Raw genomic sequence first — 24,198 nt, 5'->3', positions numbered from 1 at the left:
GTGGGGCGCTCATTTCACGGCACAAAACAATAATGTAGTGACACATTTTTGACATCCCATGAAATAGTGAACAATTTTTAATATATTTGGAGATGGATTTAGTATTTCGTTGTAACTTAAATGAGTCTGTGTTTCTGTGATCTTCAATAAAACAATTTTTTGTACGTGTTACCCCTAACGGAATGTTTAAAACAATTTCCATTGTTCTAAAGGAGTACGATGAGAAGAAAATTTAATTAGGTAAGAATGCACAATTTTCCCAAGTTTTGTTTGTTATTATGCGTTTGCAAGTCTAAAATTATTACTATTTAGGTTTTTTGGTAGTGTACAAACGTACTCCAATTATTGCGGTTCAAACAAACCCGACTATTTATAACCCCCCACACGCTCCTATTTCAAAAATAATTGTCTTTTATTATTATTTACAACAGCGAGGAAACTCACAACATTGTTGTGTAAGCGAAACATGATGCAGTCATAAGCACACAAAACATAAAATTCGGTGGAAGTGGGAGGAAATTAAATTACACAATTTTCAAGAAAATTCTTATCAGATAACGTAACAGGAGACTCACTGAATAACTGGTTATACTAATTTGCGAGGTAAAGTCCAGAAACAAAAAACTCAAATTTGCAACGTTCCCAATGAACTTGTGTATTTACAAGCTGTAAGCAGTGGTTTGGAAGATAAACATGTAAACAGTTCGGATTTAAATGTCCTCAGCGTAACAGGAACCACAAACTAAAATTAAAACTGGAACAGAAGTGTATAAAAACACCGAAAATAGAACCGTTATTCATGAAATTGTCACTGGTCGAGTGAGCTGCAAGGGAAATCCTTTATCTATATTTAATAATTGCCTCAAAGAGGGAAGGCACCGTTTTATTAAACCTAGATTAGTCAACTGCGCAGATATAATGTGCTTAACCTGCCCTAAACCTAATTAAATCGTCGCATTAAAAGGAAGGTCGCTGCAAAATTCTGCTCCATAATTGGACTTGAAAAATGGTCTCGTTTATGTTTGTGTCTTTAGGACACGGTGGTTTACTTTACGCATTACTAGAACTTCTCTGATCAGTTTTGCAATTCACAATCGAATGAGTCATTGACTCACGCAACTTTGCGGGAAAAGTTGCCGAGTTGTCCCTAAAAGTGGGGCACAACCTGGGGGGTCACAAAACCGAGCAAATCGGTACAATATGCATACAATGCCTTGGCCAACCTTTTCCGTGTAAGAACGAATTATTTGCAATCACATACTCATACAGCCAATGCCAAAAATCAATTTATCAGATAGGCAATGTCGGAAGTCAGTTTACACTTATTTTATTTGTATTTAAAGGTCAATCGGGTCGTTAATTCGGCGATTAGAATAATTTCATCACAGTTTTATCGTTCCAGAAATGATTTCTCCCACGTGCACCGGTAAACGCGATTATTTACATTGTCTCGTTTTGTGATTACGATAACACGGTTTTGATCAGTTTCCCCAAAAACCTCCGTGGTGTCGATTAAGATTGTTAATTGTGGCTCAATTAATAAAACACGGATCGGTGCTTACGCACAGGTAAACAGAGTTGTTTTTAATTATACTGGCGGGCCTTAGGACAACAACGTGATAACACATTAAAAGTAAAAGTCCGATAATTGTTTAGCTTTTTTCTTACACACTTTCACATGAGTTTGATAACCACTATTGGATGTGAGTTTTTCGTATCAATTGGGCTTTCACTTCGATGCTCGGAAAACGCCTAGTGCGAAACAACCATTGACGGTGTCGAGGTTTCCGATTTTTCTAATAAAAATAAAACGGATCGTGTGAAACGTTGAAAGTCACCGGCTTGCGAGAAAATTATTTTTAGTGTTGGTCAAGAGGCGAGTTTTAGTTTTGTGCCACCAATAACCGCGTTATCATCTCATGGTTTACCAATGTTTGTTTAGATTAGAAAGAATGATTAATCGAGTTAAATACGAGTCAGTGTTGGTTGATTCATTCCTCTTTCTTCACTCTGCAGTGCGGCCATTGAGTTCATACAATGCAGTTGACGCTTTTGAATATTTGGAGGTAATGTTCATTTTTTTTTTGTTACATGCTCTAATTCCGCAATTCAGAATGCACGACCTGATGTGAACTATTGTGTTTTGATAACGCTTGAAAGTAACCGGGGATTCATAACTTTTTTGAAATGGGCAAGAGGAAGCTTATTATTATTTTTTTACTAATTGAATTTTAATTATTTGATGTAAGGTGTACTATTATGTGAGCAAATTTTTAATTACATGAGTTTCCGAGAGTATCATTTGTAGATTTTAATAATTTATTGTTTTTTTTATTCTCAAGGTATTACAGAGAATGAAGGACCCTCGGCCATAAAAAAATGAAAGTTAGATTATCTCATAATTTAATTATCTATTCTTTGAGTGTTTTTAAACTACCAAATATGTGGCGGGATCAATCACTTCGTCGAATATGATAGTGTTATCTGTTTGCAGTTCTAGGAAATGATTTTTCTCCCATTGTGTGTTTATTCTGTGGTATTTTTTATTAAATTTGGTAGACAGTTTGTTTATTACAAAGGTAGTATTAAAGCGATCAGTAATAAATTCGATTTTGATCAGTGAAAAATAATAAATGATCAGTATTTAATTCATTTTTGCACAGTAAAAAATTTAAATGCCAAGTAAACCACGCACAGTATTTTATAAAAATTTGCCCAGTATATGCACAGTATCTAGTTTCAGTTTGCACAGTTTAAATAATAAACGCTCAGTAGCTAGCTTGCTGAAACTAAAACTAAAATGAAACGAACGATTAAACTCAAAAACGTAAAACTCGAAATGTGGAGTTCTACACTCTAGTTTTGAGATGCTATTATTTACTGTCCATTTATTATTTTTACTTTACATCTATCATTTTTACTCTGCATTTATTATTTTTACTGTGCATTTTTTTTGTGCATTTATTATTTTACTGTGCATTTATTATTTTTACTGTGCAGTTATTATTTTTACTGTGGATTTATTATTTTTACTGTGCATTTATTATTTTTACTGTGCATTTATAATTTTTTTGTGCATTTATTATTTTTACAGTGCATTTATAATTTTACTGTGCATTTATTATTTTACTGTGCATTTATTATTTTTACTGTGCATCTATTATTCTACTGTGCATTTATTATTTTTACCGTGCATCTATTATTTTACTGTGCATTTATTATTTTTACTGTGGATTTATTATTTTTACTGTGCATTTATTATTTTCCTGTGCAATTATATTTTTTTGTGCATTTATTATTTTTACTGTGCATCTATTATTCTACTGTGCATTTATTATTTTTACCGTGCATCTATTATTTTACTGTGCATTTATTAATTTTACTGATCAAAAGTACTTGTCGTTTAAATAAAATACTGTGCATTTAATTTGTACCTTATTAAAAATACGTTTCAACATTGTTCTATAAAAAGCAAAAGTAATAAATTAAAAATGAAGTAAACAGTAACTGGAAAAAATTGCACTGTGAGTACGAATCTGGGATGAATCCTCGCCTCCGTAAATAACCCGGGATTCTCAATGAGATGTAGGTTTGAGAAATGCGGCTCAAATTCCTCAAAAGCAAGTCATCTCGTTCTAAGACACCTGAGTCACAATTTAAATCATTTTCGAGCAGTGATTATGGAATTTTAATTGGACCGTTGTCGGTTTGCAGATTAGGTGCAATGGACAGTTTGCACGTAACTTCGCAACAAACGACTGGAAGCAAAACGTCGAGTAGAAGCACATCGCCATGCCGGCCTCGGGAGCACCACACTCACCATGCACCTCATCATACCAAAACACTTAGTCATGGTTCGGACAGTGGAAAGGTAAGGCTTTTCGATGGTTCGCGAAAGGACGAGAGTGAAAAATCAAAATCACGGTCATCGGATGTGTTTTATGAGTTTATTCAACACGATCGCGTGTTTATTTATCGGCGAAGGAGGTTCAAAAATTTATTTTAGTGGGTTTTGATACGAAGAGATTGACGACCTCCAAGTATTACAGATCGATTTGAATTTTTGTTTAATGGAATCACAGCGGATATTGCAGCGAGTCTTATTCAATAGGTAATACGATATTGTTTGTTATTGAGTGATATAGCCACCGGGGTGAACATGTGCAGCTTTGAAGGTACTATTTCCCCCGATTTGTTCAATTATTTACGATTGTGTTGCTAAAATTAACGCTATCGATCAGTTGTTGCACCAGGAATTATCTTATCATCTAATATGCACAAAATTACCGTACCAGCAAATTCGGGATCATCAGAAACTACAACCTAAACAAGAATAATCAAATCGGTCAAAGTTTATGTGACGTTTGATTTTCGGCCAAAATAACAACGTGTCACGTATTTGTGTGGCAATAAGTTATTGATAAAATTTTATTACACTATTGGTCCACTTTTTCTTCCGCGTTTGAACCAAATTTGACAAACATTTCTTCATCGGAAGTCATCCTTGACACTTCACTGTTTGAGTTAATCCGACTTAATTTAAACGATAAATAATGCAATTATTGTCCGTAAGTGACTCTTTAATATTTATGTTACGGGATTATCGCAGGGTCACGTATTCGCCTAGAACAGGAGATATTTTCAATTTTGCTAGAGTTGGAAACTGACAAGGTTTAAACTAATCTCAAACTTTTACACACTAATCCCGAGTTTATAATCGAATTGATGAAACCCTAATAAATCGCGAATAAGCAGTTTTTATGTGATTTTTCTCATAAAAGCGAAATAGTGACAATAAAAGTTGCTGCGCTCCGAAAGAAAATTCTCAGAGGCACAATACTATTGATCCCGGAAAATTCACAGACCTGTAAAATGATCTAGATCTGTAAGTCTAGATACAGGTTTTATGGAGGTTGATAGATAAAAATAATGGGAGCTTCTCCGAGTTGCCATAAAAAAGTTGTGTCTAATAAAATCTGATTTCTGCCGTGCCTGCAAATTTTGATTTGATTGCGTAATACTAAAGCCATTTCTATCAGTTTTTATGTGCTACGCAAATGTGCAGTGATTAATCATTTTAATAAAGTCCCGAGCCTTTTATTATTAAAATTGGATAATGTCAGTTTCAAGGTTTAATTTTAGAGGTCTAATTGTTACAAAAGGCAGGTCAGGTGTTTAATTAGAGTTCATGTAAACCCTTCATGCAGAGCAAAGGTTAAAGTTGAGCCGCGCGCTACAAAGATCATTTCGATTCATATTTCCTAAACCATTTTGTTTAATAATTGATATTTTAGAATCGGATTCCTGTTCCCGTATTGATTTTGCTGTTTGGCCTCTCCTCAATCAAAGTAAACCGCAGCCTCCAGCATTAAATATAAAACAAAACTGAAAAGCGGAATGTTCCGCATACAAAGTCAAATTTTACTCTCGCATTCCGGGTCACTTTTCCAAATGAGTCGCGTCTAAGTTTCCAGGAAAAAACAAGATGATGAATCGTTTGTGTAATAACGTCACTAGCTGAAAGAAAATATTTTCGGACGGGTTTTGATCCGATCAAGACAAATGAGTGACCTCCGATTTTCGCCAATGAGATTTGATTTCAAAGGTCTATTCTCTCGGCTAGATTACAAACAGGAAAGTGATGGGAATGATGAGTGACAGTGACGTAGGGTGAGGTAGGGTAACGTTTTAACGTTACATCTGTGTGAATTCATGGCTTTATTCCCTATAATCTAATTGGAATTGTTAATTATTGCAATTAAAAACGCATAAAACTGTAAGATTTATTAGTGGAATCGTGGTAATTATTTTTAAGTAAATACACATGTAGTAATTGAGCAAGGAAATCAATAAAATTGCACATAAATAAATTAGCGTAATCCTTGCGGCTCCTTTCCCGCATTGACCCTACAAATGCGGGCAATGTTTACTAACAGTAAATCGAGAGGCAAATCGATGTGCATACTTGTAATAATAATTAGATTATATGATTTATGCAGCGCTGGGAATTATCAGTTTTTCTAGTGTTGCTCAAAAGCCGCGGTTCCGGAATTTCGGCGTCCATTTGGCTAATTAAAAGTTTGCGAGCTTAATTTGCAATAAAAAGTTGATTAATAAAGACGAGTCGAGAGCCGGGGCGTAGTCGAGGTGTGTTTGCTGGTCATTGTTTTAAAATTAAACGGCAAATTTACGGCCCAATGAGCTTCCATTATTGGCGCGCGTATCGATTAATGTGAATAATTCAAGTTAAAATACTGATGGATCATTTTCTCACATGAAATATGAAAAGATGGGACTCAAGAGGGTTTCATTGAGTCAGTGTAGTTACATAACTGTGTCAGTAATAGATGTGGTGTCTCAAATTTCCTCCCTAATGGGAGCGATTCGCACTTTCACTCTTGAAAGTCGGTGCGGAAAAACCAAGACTGGAAAAGTGCGCAGTTCCGGCGCGATTAATTTTTACCAAAATCGCGGTTATTGCATTGCGAAAACGTTTTGTTGTGTGGGCAAAAACCTTGAACCCTTCCTCCTTGCGAGCATTTCTTCCTGTAGAACAATGGCATTGGGTATTGCTATGTAATTATTATCGAGTTTCGGTTGCGGATTATTGAAAAGTTGCCAGTGATTCCGTGCTGCGTACACGTCCCGGCTTCTTTATAGCTCAATTAATTCATTCATAGGTTAATTGAGTTTGAAGGAATTAAATAATTATGTAAATTCGTCTCGCCGCTTCGAATTCGTGTGTTTCAGTTTGCGTGTTACATGTGAGGTAATCTTCGGAAGTGAGTACCTAATTTAATAATTCGTCCATTCCCTCGATTTCAAAGTGTTGACGAAGGTCTGGCGAGATCGATTCGGCATTTCCTGCAGCCAAATTCCTGCGAGGTATGCAGGAAACAATTTGTCCCGACACAGACTGGCTTAAATCGGCGATCAGTTTGTAAGAATGTGGTGCAAAGGAAAATTTGAAAGTCGGCTTCGATTTTTTAAAAGGAAACGGAAATTGACGTCACTCTGTTTGTTTAAACTTTTAACCAATAATTAGCCGGTCGCTGTAATTTGCTTTAGTCTACATCAGGTGCATAGCAGATTCGATCGTGAAAATTGTCACGAAAATTGTATCTCGAGCACGTAAGTCCCGATTAGATTAATTTTTGTTGCCGGGTACCCACTTAACTTTATTATAATTTAAGAAGTTTCGTAATTGTATCAGCTTTGTAAATTGCTGAGAAAGTTTGCTTTTCATGCTGTAGAGTTTGGATTTTATTAATTTTATGGAATTATTTACCAAGTAGTTCTATTTATAATTCTGATAAATACGTCAGTTCAGTTTTTGCTCGAATGACAATGAAGTTGGATGTTTAAATTTATAATGAATTTTCTTAAAACTTTCCCAACTTTGAAGAGCGAAATCGTCCAATTTGGAGGAAATTAGCTCCTGACAATGAAGGATAGTCTTCCTCTTTGCGATATTTTTTAAAATTAAAATTAATATTAGAGAATTTGTGGAAAGATTTTTTGGCCGCAGCAGGATTTTTGGAAGCACTAAAGCAGGGATCTGTCAGGTGGTCGTTAAATGGAATGATGTGACGTAAATCTTGTTGGCACCACTGATCGAGAAATATGCGGCACGATAACAAAGTAGTCTAAGTTCAAGCACAAAAGATTTGGCACCAAATTAAAATTAAATTAAGCATTCGCTGGCATCAGTCTTCAGAATGCCGCCGTGACATACGGACAAAAAATAACTAAAATTGTGCTGGGAAAAATGTGAAAGTTTGATTTTAACAATGTGAAAAAATACGCAATTTATTTTAATAATAATAAAAATGTGAATAATGCAGGGGTTCCGACTCTGTGCAGTTACGCCACACATTTACGTGAGCCGAGTACTTCGCAAAGGTCGTTGTAATAACTGTAAAAACGCTAATCTGACATTTTCAGTTATGTACGTGTTCTAATCTTTTTAATTTGCTTTATTTGCCCAATTTTCGTGCACGATTTTTTATTTCCAATGCCATCGTTAAACGTTTCCAATTGGCGAAAAACATCTGGCTCCCATTAGCTTCACGAAATTCTCCGTTTTAGCAGAATGACCGTGAAAAAAGTACAAGACCGGAAACTCACCGGAGACGTACTTTTTCCGGACATTAACACCGAATGTTTTCGCAAATAATTGGCAAGAATTTGTTTACTTGACCCGGCTAGTACAAGAGTTGAGTAATTTTTGGAGTAAATAATTGTTTACATTTGCTATTAGCATCGCGATATTTGCTCGTTGATCTCTCGAGTTCTAATTAGTTGCGTGCTCCGTTATCGCACAATGAGAACAAAATTGAGGGTGAGTGGGTATTTAGATGAATTATTTAATTACGGCGATACCAACCGGCAGTATGCGAATTTTCAAAGACTCTGATTTATTTTGAATTAAAAAAAGTGTTTGGAATTAATTTCGTCAAGATGCTCGCGATGGATAACGATTACGACCATTACGAATGGCTCATCCCTAACGAAATATTAATGGTACGTGTTTGGGAAGTTGTTTTTTTCAAAATCTGGCGTAAAATGTTGTTACAGGCGTTACACGTTGTTTTCGTTGCAGTCCCAAGATGGTGGAGTAACGCACTCCTCGCACCGGCCCTCGAGACACCGTTCCCCCACGACCAGCACCAACAGAACGGACATGGAAGACGGAAGTCACGTCTACTTGGACGATTCGGGGCCAGCAGAAGCCGATAATTCCGATATTTGTTACACTTCGTTTTTTTCCAACGGTAGCAGTGAACACGTCAAGCAGGACGATGAGACCGACAACATCGATCCCAAAATTAGTGCAACACTTGAACAGTTATCGAATAAAATAATTAGAGTGAGAGATCTCATAAAGACGGAACAGAAAATGAGAGACGGTAAGCCCCGAGTGTTACTCTAATTTAGCCAAAGTTTTAAGTCGGGGAGAGGTCAGGTCGCGGAGGTGAGCTCTCGTATAAAATAATCCGATCAAGCGTGTCGCGAAATAGGAGAGACAAGTTTTAATGGTTTTTCGTACTTTTATGGAAAGTTGCGGCTTATCGGTGGAAGGTTTTTTAAATTAAATATTGATGACTACTGTTTATTAGTGTGCGGTCTGAAGGATAATGGTTGTGTTTATCCTTGCGTTTTGTTTATTGGGGCCCTTTACGGCGTGACATGTTTATTAATGTTGCGATAAGGATTCGAAGTTGGGATCAAGTAAAAAATTTGATGAGGATATACAGCCGTCGTAAATTATTTTTACGAAAGTTTTCGCACTCTGCTTGTAGTTCATACTTTGCCAGAAATTAGATAACTGGAAAGTAGTTATTTTTATCAAAAGTTTTCGGTTTTAAACAGGATATTGTGGTTGCAAACTTTGCGCCAGCTAGCGTTCATGACATAGTTTTGATTAATTATGCCAGATATTTAGCTTACAGCTTGGAAATTACTTTGGTTTGTTCTGATCCTCATAAAACATACGAATCAGTTTCAAGGTAAATTACAGTTTTGTAAAATAATGATCAACAAATCTGACGAAATCTTTCCAGATATGTGTACAACATATTTTGTTACTTTCGTGAAATATGAATAATCATAATGATTTAATGTTTAATGCTTGGTAACTTTTTACCTTTCATAAAACCGAACGTCTTAAAAATAATTAAAAAATTACGGCACTAGACTTTATGTTTCTAGTTAGTAATTTCCATTTAAAGTTTTTACGATCAACTGTAGATAATACAAAATGAGCGTCATAAAAACCCGCATTTTAAAACATTAGAGGGTTGCTATTTTATTTCAGTCTTAACGATTTTCGCAACCTTGACAATACTAATCGAAAACAAAAAACTAACACCCCTGGAAGTAAGTCAAACGCTTTCAGTTTTTATTTGTAACTCTGCCAAGTAGTAACAAAACTTTGTAACCTTGGACTTAGATTTCCATGCATCAAATTTAAATTTGTAACAAAAAATAGACATTTGCATGGTTTCACAAACTTCATTCGGTGTTTTCTCTAAACAAATAAAAGTTACTCGTATTTTCTTTGCGATTAAAAATCTATCAAACAATAGTTAATGGACAAAACATAAAAATAAGATTGTTTCATTAAAATTAAAGCTTCGATAAAGTCTCGCCGCCTACGCAAGAGCAATGAAACAAATTTAATGATGAAAAGGCACGGTATGTTTTTTTTGTGGTAATAATCTAATGTAATGTCTGAAAAAGAAAATTTCACAGCTATGTTACGTTTCCGCAAATATTTATTCCACATTCGCGTTTCGTGTTATTTTTACTCTCTGTGTGTGCATGCAAGAGTTAAATCCTTCAACGCGTTACTGCAAGTGCAATCTAGAACAATATTTGAATTTTATCGAGCTTTCGCGTCTCTATTTTCAAAAAAATCGCTACGTAATGACAATCTCTTTTTGTCCTCATGAAGTCGTAACAAATTTGCCTTGAAACTGGAGGAAATACGAAATGAGCTCGTAAATAAATAAAAAATAAACTTTGCAAATTGGGTTCGTACACAAGCTGTTATACGCGCTATCAGTGTGACGTAGACATTTGAGGTAGGTCAGCACCTTAAAGCTAAACAATCGCCATTTTCAATGCTTTTCTTATGGGCATTTAAAAGTTTTTCGTATTTCTTTAATGCTAGAAGTGTAGGAACATTACTTTTACAGAGAAATGATAGCTATGAAAAATGCAATGTCGTTTCTTAAAGATTTTAGCAACTGAGCTAATATTTCTGTAAGTTGAACACATAAATCCTTTTCTAACCTAACTTTTTTCAAACTTCAAAATTCAGTTTTTCTTAATTTGGACATCATATTGATGTAAATTATTATGTGGCCTTTTAAAACTGAGGGAAAAATGGTTTGCCACACTAATGACATTGGATTTCTTCTGAATGACGAATTCATGGGGTGCAACCGGCGCAACCCCAATAAACGGGTTGTTTTCTGTCCCCCTCCCCCATCACGAGGGATGAATAGCAGGTATACGAGGGTAGAGGGTTCAGGCACATACATGGTTGAAAGTAGTACGGGTTGTGAGTTCTGTGCTTCTTTCGTGAGTGTCTTTTGTTATCGTGTTTTTTCCGATCGTTCTCCATATCTTCGTGTTCTTGAATTTTTAAAATTCTGTTTTTCCAAGACATTATCTCATTTTTGTGGTACATCATTAGGTATGATTTGTGAATAATATTTTGTTGCGATACTTTGATAGTTCATGTGTAGTAGGTTTTTACATCACAACTATGGGAATGTGTTGGGCTCCAGATTGCAAACACTATAGTACTCGCGATAAATGCCATTTTTTTAGTTTTCCTAAGTCGGGAAAAGAACGAGCACTATGGAAAAAATTGTTGAGGTAATTTTTAATAGATGTTTTGATATTAATTTTTAATTGCTTGTTTCATTGTTAAATGTAGAAGAGATGTAGAACCCGGACCAGGAGCCTACGTTTGCAGCTGCCATTTTCGGGATGGAAGAAAGGAAAATGGTCCTGAATTATTTTTGCACAATATCGCAAAAAGAGCCTATTTTCAAGTGGAATCTCCAGAAAAAAAAAAGATGAAAAAACAAGGACTCCCTTCTTGTTCTAGTTCCGCTGAATCATTAAGGTAAAAAGTGAATCCTAGTTTTAAATTGATTTACAATTTGATCATTTGAATAGTGTTGATATACCGGAAGAAACAGTACCATCGACAATGAATTTAGAGGAAGTGCCATCGACGTCTACAGCCGTAGTTGCAGCACCAGCAGATATAATTCAAGATGCTCCGTTAGAATCTATGGGTGTGCAAGCACCCTTGGTGTCACATGCGGCTCTTGAAGCAGAAATGTATTTTCTCAAAAAGGAAAATGCTGAACTTAAAGCAAAAATACAATATCTGACAGTACGATTTTGCTATGAAAATGTTCAAGGAAATGACAAACTCATTGTTTTATATACCGGTCTTCCCAATAGCCAGATTTTCGAAGCATTGTTTCACTTAATCGAAAAGTTGGACATAAAATATTACCACAAATGGACAGTCCAAAAGTTAACTAGAATTGACCAACTCTTTTTAACCCTAGTAAAATTACGACTCAATTTCCCTCAACTTGATTTGGCGCAACGCTTTGGGGTTGCCCAAAGCACAGTTTCTAATATTATTTTAACATTTGTCCATGTAATATATGAAATTTTATATAAACAGTTTATGACGACAATGCCTTCGCGCGAAAAAAATAAATCTTGCTTGCCAACATGTTTTAGCAATTTTACTAATTGTAGAGCAGTTCTAGATTGTACCGAAATTTTCACTGTGGTATCACGTAAGTCTATGTCAACACAGAAATTAACATATAGTACTTACAAACATCATAATACTTTCAAAGGGCTAATTGGAGTTGCACCCAATGGTGTCATCACATTTGTAAGTGATTTATACGTGGGATCAACTTCTGATCAAAAAGTTGTTTTAAATTGTGGAATAATCGACATGTTAAAAACTGGAGATATGATTTTAGCCGATAAGGGATTTTTGATCCAAAATATTCTGCCACCAGGGGTCACTTTGAATATTCCACCTTTTTTATCAAATGTCCAATTTACACCAGAGCAAGTTAAGTGTACCGAAAATATTGCACGTGCAAGAATACACGTCGAAAGGGCAATACGCCGATTAAAATGTTATCATATTTTAAATTTTTTGCCAGAGTCTTTGTGCCACTATGGAGATATTGTTTTTAAAGCGACTGCCGCTTTAACAAACCTCCAATTTCCATTAATTAAAGAGGTAGCAGAATTGTTTCAGGATTGTGATGATTAAAATAATGTAAAATAAAAACCATCTATTTATATACAGTTTATTATTGTGAAATAAAGGAAATATATTGGTCAAGATAAAATTCTTTTAAAATATTGATATTTTCTGACCACCCCGGATCTTTTTCAATTTGAAATATCTCTGTGCACTTTGGTGTCCACACGACAAAGTAGCAGATACTTCGACCAGTGATGTGCATTTGCCCCTGTACTTGGTGGTAATAATTGTGATTGCTGTTAAGATTAATGTCCTCATTTTCATCCCTCCAATAAAAATATTTTTTATCCTTCAGGGCTTCAGACAAACTGTCAGTGTCCCTATATTTATATGGGCATTTAATTTCGAGAATCCCATCTTCTTCCACTAATCCATCAGGACTTGCTCCCAAAAAGCCTGATTCTTCCAACCTACAAAAAAAAGTAATATTACATTATTCATCTAAGTTATACGTGTTAATTATTTTCGACCTACCAAAATCCCGTCTCTTGGACTTTAAGATTCGTCGCTTCTTCAAATTCTCTGAGCGCTGTCTTCTCGTGGGTCTTACCCCACTGCACAGCAGCAACCCTGTCAAGCGAATAGCCTTCCGCCAAATTTTTAAATAAAGAGGGTGGGAATCTTCGTCTACTGCAAGCAGATAGTACCATGCCAAACCTGCTGGCCGTTAAACGATGTTTCCTTGCTACATGCCAATTTTCGTTAACATGTTGGCCCCGAGTGCACGCCTCAACCAGTTTAATGCGTGCCTCATCTATTCTGCACTTCTCCAAAAGAAACTTTTGTTTGTCTATGGCCTGCACGTATTCTAAGCTTTGTAGAATTTCTTCGATATCTGCAATAATTTTTCTGGCTTCTTCACTTGCTTCTGGTCTTAGGAGCCAAGTGAAGCCCACCACATTCGTGACGCCTATTTCGGCACGGAACTGAATAATTTCGTCCTCAGTAGAGGACCTAGACAGTGCCGTATAGTTTGATAATTTCGGCTTGTAAACATCAGCTAACTTAATGACTTCTGTTTGTGGTGTTGTTTTTGATGGGGCACTCCACTGACACTCAATGTCAGTAGCACTTACATTATAATGAGCATAATATAATGCTGCAGCCATATGATGGCAAGCCACGTTGCCCCTTGGGCAGGTACAATGTGCCGTCTTAACCCCTTCTTCTAGGTCATATGAAATCTAAAACACACTTTGTAGAAGAAATGTCTAACAGTTAAATAAATACAAACCTCCACAGTATAATTTAGCTTTTTCATGCTCGGTAGAACTTCTGCAGAAATTCTCATCGGTTGTACTGTGCCATCAAACCTAAATTTGGTGACGTGACCGCTGGTAAAAGCATTTTCTCCCCGAACTAAAAAGCGATTACCGTCCCCAAAAAATTTCGCAATAAAGTGAAACTTAACAATGTGCTTTTCTGCCACTAAAATGCATAAATATAATAGTTTCTCAAAGTATAATTAAAGCTTACTCACTTTCTCACCGACAACGTGGTTCCCTGTATTCTTTTATAAAGTTCGTATTTTCACAAAAAGTCACTTCTAAATTAAATTAAAGTCTCTAGTGGCACAAATTACACCCGCTGCAGCTATTTGACACGTTATTAACGCACAAACACAACCAAAAAACCGAAAAACGTATTACACCACATGTAAAAGACTGGTTGTTTAGCTTTGAGCAACTGACCTACCGTAATAAGAGTGGGGAGGTGACGTCACGACTGATAGCGCGTATTGTCGTTGAAATCCCGAATTAATTAGTCAACAGTGTGCCGCCTACGCTCTCCCCGAGTTTATTATTTCAGACTCGTGTTTGCAAATAATCGCGGGATTAAGAGTGTGAATTTTTTCCAGACAACGTAAACGAATATCTTAAGCTGGCAGCTAACGCCGATAAACAGCAAGTCCAAAGGATCAAAGCCGTTTTCGAGAAAAAGAATCAAAAGAGTGCACAGGTCATATCGCAGTTGCAAAAAAAGCTGGACACGTATCAGAAACGCGTTCATGAATTAGAAACACACGGATTAGTTCAAAGTCATAGGCCCCCCAGAGAGGTTTTACGTGATATGGGACAAGGCTTGAAGTAAGCTCGAATAATGTTTGAGTCACAATCGCAAAAACAATTTTTTATCGCAGGAATGTGGGTGGAAATATCCGAGATGGTATTACAGGGTTCAGCGGATCGGTCATGTCGAAGCCTAGAGAGTTTGCTCACCTAATTAAAAATAAATTCGGAAGTGCGGATAACATCAGCCAGCTTTCGAGTAAGTAATTTATTTACGTTTAATTTTTGAGACATGTAGTTTTTTTGCAATCAAATCCTGACGTCCACAATAACTTTGCTTGATTTTTTCGACTTGTTGTGAAATTGTGTAATTCTTTTCTTATTTAATGCCCCCGGAAAATATCCGTAACTAATATTAAGTAAACAAATATTAGTCGAAGGTAATTGAATTGTGTTATTGTTAGTTTGTACATACTTGATGAAATTAAATAATGGCCTCGCGTAACGCACTCCATTGTTTGGAGTAAACCACAGACATTATTTAATTTTCCAGCAAAGGTGCATGTTGACTAAATGTACAAAAAATCAAGCTTTGTGCAAACGAATTTTTTTCCAAAAAATAATCTCCCGTCGACTTTCTCTAGGTGGTGTTTTGGTCCCCTTTTCTTTCCATAACTTATATCTTAGTTCAAGTAAGCTAATTGGTTGCATGCCCAACTCGTATAAATTTCGATGTCTAAATTTCTAAAACCGTTTTGCGATTTTTTTAACCACACTGTAAATAACTGAAGCATAACAGCGCACTATACTATTGAAGCATGGCTACGCACCGCACTGTAACACCATGATTATAATCCGTAGCGTGGTACATAGGGCCCGGAGCAACCGGATCTGAAGGTAGCGCAGCCAATGGTGGTACCGGAAGTGACCAAGGGGAGAAGGTGCACCATGGGTCGGCTACCTTGCCGGCGACGTTGCACACGGCCACGTCGCAGACCTCGATGGGTCAAGCCCATAGGGCGAAGTTTCCCAGTGATGAGGGCAGCGAGTGTAGCAGCGTTACCAGCGATAGTATCGGAAGGTAAAAATAAAAAAAAACTAATGTAATCAACGTAAATAGTACAATTGATTGGTTTTCGTATTTAAGAAAGAATTAATTAATAATTGACTGAGGCCTGAAGTTGGTAATAGCGTCTTTATTTTATGAAGTTTTTGTGTTGTTTGTATTGACGGAATTTCAAGGATACGACGGAAAAACGTAACAATTGAAAAGATTTAGTGATGCTTTCCAGAAATAATTTTTCTTCAGCAATTCGTATCACGGAATAAAAAATTAGTGGAGTTTGTGAAGGTTTTCTAAAATTAAAAAATTAACACGTACAAAAATATTTGTTTATTTATTTTTACTTGGTTTAAAATGTAACAATTTTTGAGTACTATATTTTTGAAACTTATTTGTAATTTTGTTTAAATTTTGACATAACTTAAGGGTTTACAGAAAGCTTCATTCGTCATTTTTGACTTTGATTTAGAGTTTCTTTGAGCAAATATTAATTAATTAATAACAATAATTAATCAATATTTTATTATTTTTAGAGTGTCGGTCTAAATCAAATGATTCTTAAATGATAGTTTATGCAAAAAATTCTGATAAAATTGTCGCCAAAACTACGTTTATAATTAAAGTTTTAATTTTTATTTCATTAATTGTTCTTTGGAGCTAGCGACGTTTTTTATTTATTTTTTTGAGAAAACAACGTAAGCATCGTTGGTTGAATGACCTAAACTTTGTAATATTTTTTCGCAGCGACTTACTATTAGCTAACTAATTAATTTAAATTATAAGGAATTGTAAAAAAAATCTACAAAAAATCACTGATTTCTGTGTGATTATTGGTTTTTGAAATATAGGAAAAATATACTTTCAGCAGATTTATTGTTATTTATAACTCAAAGAAAGTAGATCTTAAAAACTGCTTCACGAAAAGAATAACAAGGGTAGGGGTTTCTCAGAATAAATTAGTTTTATAATAAATTTATAAAATAATCAATAATAAAAATTAAAAAATAGAATACTAAACTGTTAGGTCAGGCTATTTAACATTTTTTGGAGATTTAAGAGTTTATACCTATTGGTTGGAATTATTACATTAAGAGAGAATATTACACTTGGAAACGAAATACGATATTTATTTTAGAAAAATTCAGACCAGTAGTCATATTTTGAGAAAATCACGTAACACGATGTCTTGCTTTTAACAAACTTAATTGGCGCAGTTAATAGGAGTTCCCGAACTATTTTGTGGCATCATCTTTCCTTAAGAGTTTGTAAAGAAATTTCAAGACTTCAAAGTATAGGAGTTTGATTATCTCGGTGTTTTTTTTTAACGAACGGAAACAAAAATTGACAAAATTTTGTACCAAACAAGAAACGTCATCACTGATTTTGAAAATATTTCTTCTCGTTAAATAGTGGCATTTGGGTTGACTTTTTATCGTCAACTTTTTACATAAGTTTTTAAATCAAATACTTTCCAATCTATAATTTGATACAATTTGTTCAGATTATGAATTAATTTCCTTAACATTGTTAACAGGATATCAGAAATTTGCATTCATTGATAATTGCAAATTTAAAGCGTAAATTTGCTAATAGATAACTGGGTCAAGGTTCCCGTAAAGATAAGATTTTGTTTACTAATTGATTTTTCAAAAAAACTGTTAAAATGTGTGTTTCAACTTAATTGATAGTCTAATATTCATTTCCATAACACAAAAATCCAGTTTTTTAGTCGTATTTTTGTGCAACAAGTTGTCCACACTTGACTCGTTGCCAAATTTTTTCAGTGACAATAATTATAATTTATGGATTTGTGGAAAATAAATCATTTAGATGGAACTTCCCCGACCTTGGAAACTGATCCAATAAAAATGCATTTTTGAAAAATAGTCAATTTTTTTAGAAACGTTCGTCCAAATTAGAAACACGTGAATGATTTAATGTTCTGTTGTTAAAAATAGACAGATTTTTACATTAATCACATTTTTATCATTAATTTATGCTTGTAGTGGATGGCACGGCGTGGCTCTGCTAGTTTTTAAATTACTGTAATTAGGTAATTATCTCACGTTTGAGATACAAAAGTAGGACTTGAAAAATAAACAGAGCCATTGTTTAGAGTACTGTTAACGTATTTTCTGTAATAAATACATTTAATCATTTTAAACAGATCGATAACTAATTCCAAAAACAATTACAACAGTTGTTAATGCCGCAAAAAATTATTTATCGTTACCACTTCGGCACCACTGTTTTTATTTACAAGAAGTGATTAATTAAACATTTGATAATACAGTAAAGGTCACGTTCTCGCTACCGCTGCTATAAATTTTTTCCACTAAAATTTATTTACGATGTTATCCATTTTTGCAAAAATAAGTTCAAAGTAACAAGCGACTTAGTAAACGCGATTGATTGAACATAAACTTCACGTTTTCCTGAGCTGGCACCGTTCCAATGCATTCATATTCAAATTGATAATGACACCTAACTCGTTTCGTGTTAGTTTAGTAAATACCTAACGTCAATTACGTTATCGTGTAAAAGTTTAAACCGTCGTTTGCACTTAATAAACGTGCCAATTATTTTCAATCCAGATTCGGGAGAGGTCAAGAGACCGGTTCAAATCAAGACTCACTCAAAGCCCTGTACAAACAACTAACAACAAAACAGGAAGAGATCGAAGCTTTGAAAGAAAAGCTGGAGCAGATGAAGTCGCTACCGCAGGAAATACAGTATCTGCATGCCGCACTGCAGGTAACCACCCTAATGAATTTTAGTGTGGAATGAGCTTAATTTTGTCCAAACAGGAGGAGAGATTTCGAACGGAACGATTAGAGGAGCAAATTAACGATTTAACCGAACTGCATCAGAACGAAGTCGAGAATTTGAAGCAGGCAATGGCCGACATGGAAGAGAAAGTGCAATATCAAAGCGAGGAACGTCTCAGGGATATCCACGAAATTTTAGAACACTGTCAGACTAAAGTAATTGGTTTTTTGTGCCTTGTTTAATTCTTAACTCGACCGCTTCCAGATACAAAAAATGGAGCATCAAGCGCTCCAGCAACAGCAGTACGTCACGCTCGAAGGCTTGGATAATTCCAACGCCCGAGCTCTAGTTGTCAAATTAATAAACATACTGCTCACTGTTCTCCAGGTTGTCTTACTCCTAGTGGCCACAGGGGCCGGTATCATAATGCCGTTTCTCCGTACAAGGTAAACAATTGTCGATTTGTTGTTTTCTCCTGAAAATTCAATGTCAGTCTTGGTTTACATGAATTTTTGTGGACGCACTTATTATTTTCTATTGTTTTTCATGTTAGGAATTATGATAGAACTGTAACTGTAACTGAAATCGTGGATGGATCGTCGGAAAAATACTCTATAACTGCCGCAAGGTCTTCCGTTTTTACAAGGACTGTGTCCAAAACGTGACAGATAGGTAAAAGGGATTTGCTTATTTTACTGTAAATTGTCATTAGAGATAAAGATTTAATACTGTGATAAATCCAGACTGACTTTTCGCTTGTTTTCAGTGTGTGTGGGCGTCTTGGGGCTCTTTTGTCTTTCGAGTGGTGTGACATTTACTAAATGGTGTACAAATTTAATTTCCATTCAAATACTTCACATGTTTTACAAATATTTCCAGTAATTTATTCAGAATGTTTTTGGATAAAGGATAACTGTGAATTCAAATTTTATTTTTGTCAGTGTTTGAGCTAAAACTGGCCTCAAGAATTGATCAAACTTGTTCGAAATGATATTGGTTTTGTCTTTAGCGAGCGTTTAAATTCAATTTTTCGCGAGATTTTGCTCAAGGTGATTGCAAAATCAAAAAGGTGGGTTGAAAAGTTTTGCCTTTTTGAGCATTCTAACACGTTTTTGGCCAGATGTGTAATCATTTCACGAAATTTTTAGGCGTAAAAATTCCTCTAAACGATGCCAAAAAGATTCCAATCGTTTTAGTCGGTTTTCAGTGAAAAACGCAATTATTGTTCCGAGAAATTTCGCCAAGGAGAAGGCGAAAAATTGTGTCATAAGTGGTCTTGTTTTTGCGTTTTCCGGGATTTTGCTAAAGTAGGTCAAAAAGTCGCCAAATGAGTTTAAAAAATCACATTATTCTAGCCTTTTTAGCACGTTTTTCTACAGAAACATATAAGTTTATGCGAGAATTTCGTTAAATATTGGCTAAAAAATTATTAAATTGTCTTGAAACTGGTGCTATTTTTGATTTTTTGATGGTTGAAGGGCAATAAAATATTTATTTGCGATACAGGTACTACAGTTGAATCTTTTTTAACTCTATGAGTCCTGAAAAGTTTTATTTTATTTTATTTTACTGGCTCATTTGGGTTACTAAATTTTACGAACAATTGCAGCTTTTCCGTGAAATTTTGCTGGATCGAACGAGGATTCGTGAAAAACATGGTAATTTTAGCAAAACTTCTAGTACAAACATCATCGTTTTACACAAAAGAGGCAACTTAGACATTTTCAGTTACATTCATAATGGAGGAATCATCGAAAATCAGTTTGTTTCAACGAAACTAGTTAAAAAGATTTGAGATTTGACTCACTCCAAAGAGACTTGATTACTTTTTTAGTGCAGAGTCACTGGAAATAATTTTATTTCAATAAAACTACTCAGCAAATTTTCGTTTTCAGCTAAAATGCGGCGATTTGAGCTATTTCATACTGATTTGGCTTCTTTTAAAGCATTGGAATCTGCACATCTGAATAAATTAAGTCTAGAAATTGTTGTTCTCAGTGAATATAATATACTTTGAGCCAATCAACCGCTAGTTTTTTTACGTATTTTAACAAAAACCACTCCAGGAATTGCCCTTTCCAGCGAAAATAAAACTGCCTAGTTCTGAAACATCTTTAGACTCAAAAGAGAAGAATTTTTAAGATTTGTATGCAAAGAACGCAATCATTTCAAAGAATTTCAGCAAAAATCACGAAAATAGTTGAATATGCTGTTTTTCTTGCCTATTTAAGCGCTGTTGCTTTAGTTACAGTGAATTCTCCAATAAGCGGATACCGACGGTTTTTGTCCGGTTAACGGAGGTGTCCTCTTAAAAAATAAATAAAAAATAATAAACACAAACTAAATTAATTTATTAAGGAGTTGTAGCATGATACTGTTTGGTGCCAAATATTTCTTTAAAAAAATATTTTTTTTTTCAATTTTTTTAATGTGCTATATCTTGTTTATAAAAATTTGCTAAATCGCCACGAATATACTTAAAATTTATATGCTGACGAATCTAAACTTTTCTAGCCACCCTTTAACTGCCTTAACTAAAATTTAATTTTTTAATATCTCCGCCAATTCCTTAACTTTCATCAAAAAAACTTCGCTTTTCACAAACGTATCCACTTCCATGCCTTTTCTACATCAATTCATTTTTATTTGTAACACTATTTGCGATTTATGGGATCTTCCTATTTCTCATTTCTTTGTAAACTTCGTACACTCATTTTGTTTTGGTCTCGCATTTATTATTTTTCTCTTGAAATTAACGATTTTTTAATTATATTTACCATGATAACGCTGTTTAAAGAATGAAGCCGCTTATACGAGTCGAAGGTGTCCGTTAAGAGAGATTTCACCGTAATTAGTAGTTTTTTTCCATAAATTGATAAGATGTTTTTAGGATTGTTAAAATGAATTGCATTATTTTTATGTAATTTTATGAGAACTAAACAAATTACAAAAAGTTTAACACATTTGTTTGTCTTTTCTTGGATAAAACTTACAAAATAAACAGTAGAATGTTTTTGTAAACATAGAATTATTACTAATAAATCAGCTTCCACATTGCATCTCATTACATTTTTTTATTCTGTTTTGCTAAAAATTTAAAACAAGACGTTGCTTTCAGCGTGATCAACTGATCAGATTTATCCAAAAACATTGCGAATAGATTATAACATCTCGCGTGGCTGAAGAAACATTTTAAACTATAATTTGTATTTTTTTTATTTTTTGGGTTTTTCTAGTAGATAAACAATGTTCTGGTTTTGTTTTTTTAAATGAACCATTTAGCAAATGTTACTCATGCATTTACCTAACGTAATAACTTCATACGAGTTACTAATAAACTACGTGGCATGATTCATTTATTTCTTGATTGGCGGCTTACCACGTTTTGTTTTTTCCAGGGTGAGAATTCTTACAACGGTGTTCATAGTGTTAGCAACAGTTTTTATCTTAAGACAATGGCCAGAAGTACAAGACATTGGTTCTCACGTAATGAAGCGTCTGAAAGATATGTTAGACCCCGTCAAATAGCATTTACCTTACCCCTTTAGCGAATAAACTCTCTAGTTTGCAAATATGGCATTTGATGAACGTCTATATTAGACTCAATGAGATTGTCCCGGCAGACCTAACTACAAACACGAAGAAAATTTGTGATACTTGTTTCTAAAAAAGAATGTTCGTGTTTTAGTTAGGTGCACTTCTCACGATACGCCATACTCGTCGGTAGTTGCTTGTTCACAAATCAAAATATTTTGCAAACAATGCTTGACTGAACGGTCAGTGGATTGTGATTTTAGTTCAATTCTGTAGGGTTAAGTTTTCACAATTATTTTAAAGTAGCACTTGATTTGCTGTTGACGAATTACGATTTTTAAACCGTTTTGTTGGTAAAGTGTTGCAAATGTTCGTCCATTTTAGAGTAGGAACTTTACATATTTGTTTCGTGTCAGCTCCTGTATTATTTATTCGTTTAAGACGGCTTCACTATATTTATAAATTATTTAATAGGTTCTCTTTATATTTTTGTCATCTTAAAATAAAGGTTTATTTTTTCTGTTTTAGTTGTTTTTGTTCCGTTATTCGTTACTCAATGTATACTGAAAATAGCTATCTCTTTGACGGAATTGACGACTCTATCCTCAAAATAAATAATCAAACTGTCCACATGAACATGAGACTGGTGGCTGAACACATGTCACAAGGTTGTAACTCGATCGACAAGTGATAAATTTTAAAAGTCAATAGTTCGCGTAATTGTGATGTGCTTTATCATTCGTAAGGGTAGACGCATTTACTAGAATTTCCATCCACCTACATCACAGTTTTACCGAGTCTTTCTCTAGCCTCCGCGAAATTATTTCAACATTTAGTTGTATCGGATTTGATTGTGGGGCCAAATTTTTCAATTATCAATTTTATTAAAGGGCGCTTTCATCCACCAACGAAACTATCACTATTCTAAGGTTGACATCATTTTTGAACAAACAGCATCAAGCTTTTGCGGACTAAGCGAAAGTGCCCTTTTTGTCTAATGCTCAAGACCTATTGGTTTAGTAATTTTCGATTTTTGTAACTCAGATATTGTAAACCATGCATTCAATCAAACCATCCAATTGTGTACTCCATGACTTAGCGATGTTAGAATTTTTATAAGCCTTTTAAAAGTGCAACTATTGCTGATATTCATTCGTAGGACGTTTGTAAAGTACTTGTTATTCCAGTGATAAATTAGTTTTATAACCGTTACATCAGCTGTTTTCATTTGTAGTTTTTTGCTTATAGGGGCTCTAAAGTAATCATTTTTATTCACAACCACCAAACTTCTTGGAGGGCGGTGCATTTGTGTAAGATTGCTAAAATTACGGATCCATCATAAAAAAGATAAATGTGTTTGTGAATAAAATAGCGTACAAACCCCGGTGGAAAATTCATTGCACTCTCGGGCTCTCCTGAGCCTTTGATGTAATGAAATATTTCTCATCTCGGTTGTCACATACTGTTAAAGTACCTGATGCCAGCGTTAGACTCAATGTCTGCCTTTGATTTCATTTAACAGTTTTGCTATTTACGGGCTGAGTCTGCTAAAAGTTTTTATTATTCTTGTTTTGTACAAAAAATATGTATTGCCAATCTCAAAAATGTGTGCTCTTATCTATTAGATAAAACATGGCAGAAAAATTTTGAAAAAATTCACATACACAGAGGCAACAATTTAGTATTTAAGCAGACTCACCTTGTATATCTCATGTTCTCAAGGTACACTTTTTTTAAATTTTTTATTTCATTTTTTAAATGTCTTGCTTCATATTGCTACTGTCCTTAGTCTGTTGTGTAGAAATTGGAAGCATTTCGTTGACATCTAGTGTTTTTTTAATTTTTTGTAGGCAATATAAAATAGAATTTGTACATACATATGTAGATATCTTGGACATTATTTATGTAAATTAATTAAAATAAATTCTATGTGTTACCTATTCAACTTTTAATTTATTTTCCCCAAATCTACGTGTTTCCCAAAATTTTAAACC

General features: G+C 34.6%; 3 protein-coding genes across 18 annotated transcripts; 2 read left to right on the top strand and 1 right to left on the bottom strand.

Moving 5' to 3' along the window:
* Positions 1–41: 41 nt before the first annotated feature.
* On the top strand, positions 42–22,727 carry Dmtn (Dementin). Of its 11 annotated transcripts, none has more exons than XM_015977887.2 (12): positions 1,895–2,066; positions 3,715–3,871; positions 8,603–8,909; positions 14,688–14,916; positions 14,970–15,097; positions 15,483–15,530; positions 15,712–15,919; positions 18,496–18,655; positions 18,709–18,885; positions 18,935–19,116; positions 19,224–19,342; positions 19,437–19,460. In XM_015977887.2, the coding sequence occupies exons 1-11, from the start codon at positions 2,038–2,040 to the stop codon at positions 19,333–19,335; spliced, it is 1,737 nt and encodes a 578-aa protein (XP_015833373.1). In that variant the 5' UTR covers positions 1,895–2,037; the 3' UTR covers positions 19,336–19,342; positions 19,437–19,460. The 11 variants fall into 11 exon arrangements, with proteins under 11 accessions (XP_015833375.1, XP_015833381.1, XP_015833373.1 ...); XM_015977886.2 differs by lacking the exon at positions 19,437–19,460 and adding an exon at positions 22,069–22,209 and having other exon boundaries at positions 1,896–2,066; XM_015977889.2 differs by lacking the exons at positions 1,895–2,066; positions 19,224–19,342; positions 19,437–19,460 and adding exons at positions 42–240; positions 22,069–22,727.
* LOC135266245 (uncharacterized) lies at positions 10,606–12,866 on the top strand. 4 transcript variants are annotated; one of them, XM_064356515.1, is made up of 5 exons: positions 10,606–11,203; positions 11,256–11,388; positions 11,450–11,641; positions 11,695–12,338; positions 12,402–12,866. In XM_064356515.1, the coding sequence occupies exons 1-5, from the start codon at positions 10,864–10,866 to the stop codon at positions 12,833–12,835; spliced, it is 1,743 nt and encodes a 580-aa protein (XP_064212585.1). In that variant the 5' UTR covers positions 10,606–10,863; the 3' UTR covers positions 12,836–12,866. The 4 variants fall into 4 exon arrangements, 1 of the variants encoding a protein (XP_064212585.1); XR_010334133.1 differs by having other exon boundaries at positions 10,623–10,767; positions 10,826–11,388; positions 11,695–12,866; XR_010334135.1 differs by having other exon boundaries at positions 10,999–11,015; positions 11,259–11,388; positions 11,695–12,866.
* Positions 12,859–14,567, bottom strand: LOC135266246 (uncharacterized). Of its 3 annotated transcripts, none has more exons than XR_010334136.1 (5): positions 14,310–14,567; positions 14,064–14,257; positions 13,726–14,013; positions 13,304–13,664; positions 12,859–13,239 (listed from the first exon to the last, which is right to left on the bottom strand). XR_010334136.1 is itself a non-coding variant. In XM_064356518.1 (4 exons), coding segments are annotated over exons 1-4 (1,269 nt in total). In that variant the 5' UTR covers positions 14,311–14,567; the 3' UTR covers positions 12,859–12,875. The 3 variants fall into 3 exon arrangements, 1 of the variants encoding a protein (XP_064212588.1); XR_010334137.1 differs by having other exon boundaries at positions 13,906–14,013; XM_064356518.1 differs by having other exon boundaries at positions 13,304–14,013.
* Positions 22,728–24,198: the final 1,471 nt, after the last annotated feature.

This window comes from Tribolium castaneum, chromosome 1, assembly GCF_031307605.1.
Source record: "Tribolium castaneum strain GA2 chromosome 1, icTriCast1.1, whole genome shotgun sequence".
Lineage (NCBI taxonomy): Eukaryota > Metazoa > Arthropoda > Insecta > Coleoptera > Tenebrionidae > Tribolium > Tribolium castaneum.
Note: the sequence above shows the minus strand (reverse complement) of the source record. Positions and strands in the feature narration are given on the sequence as shown.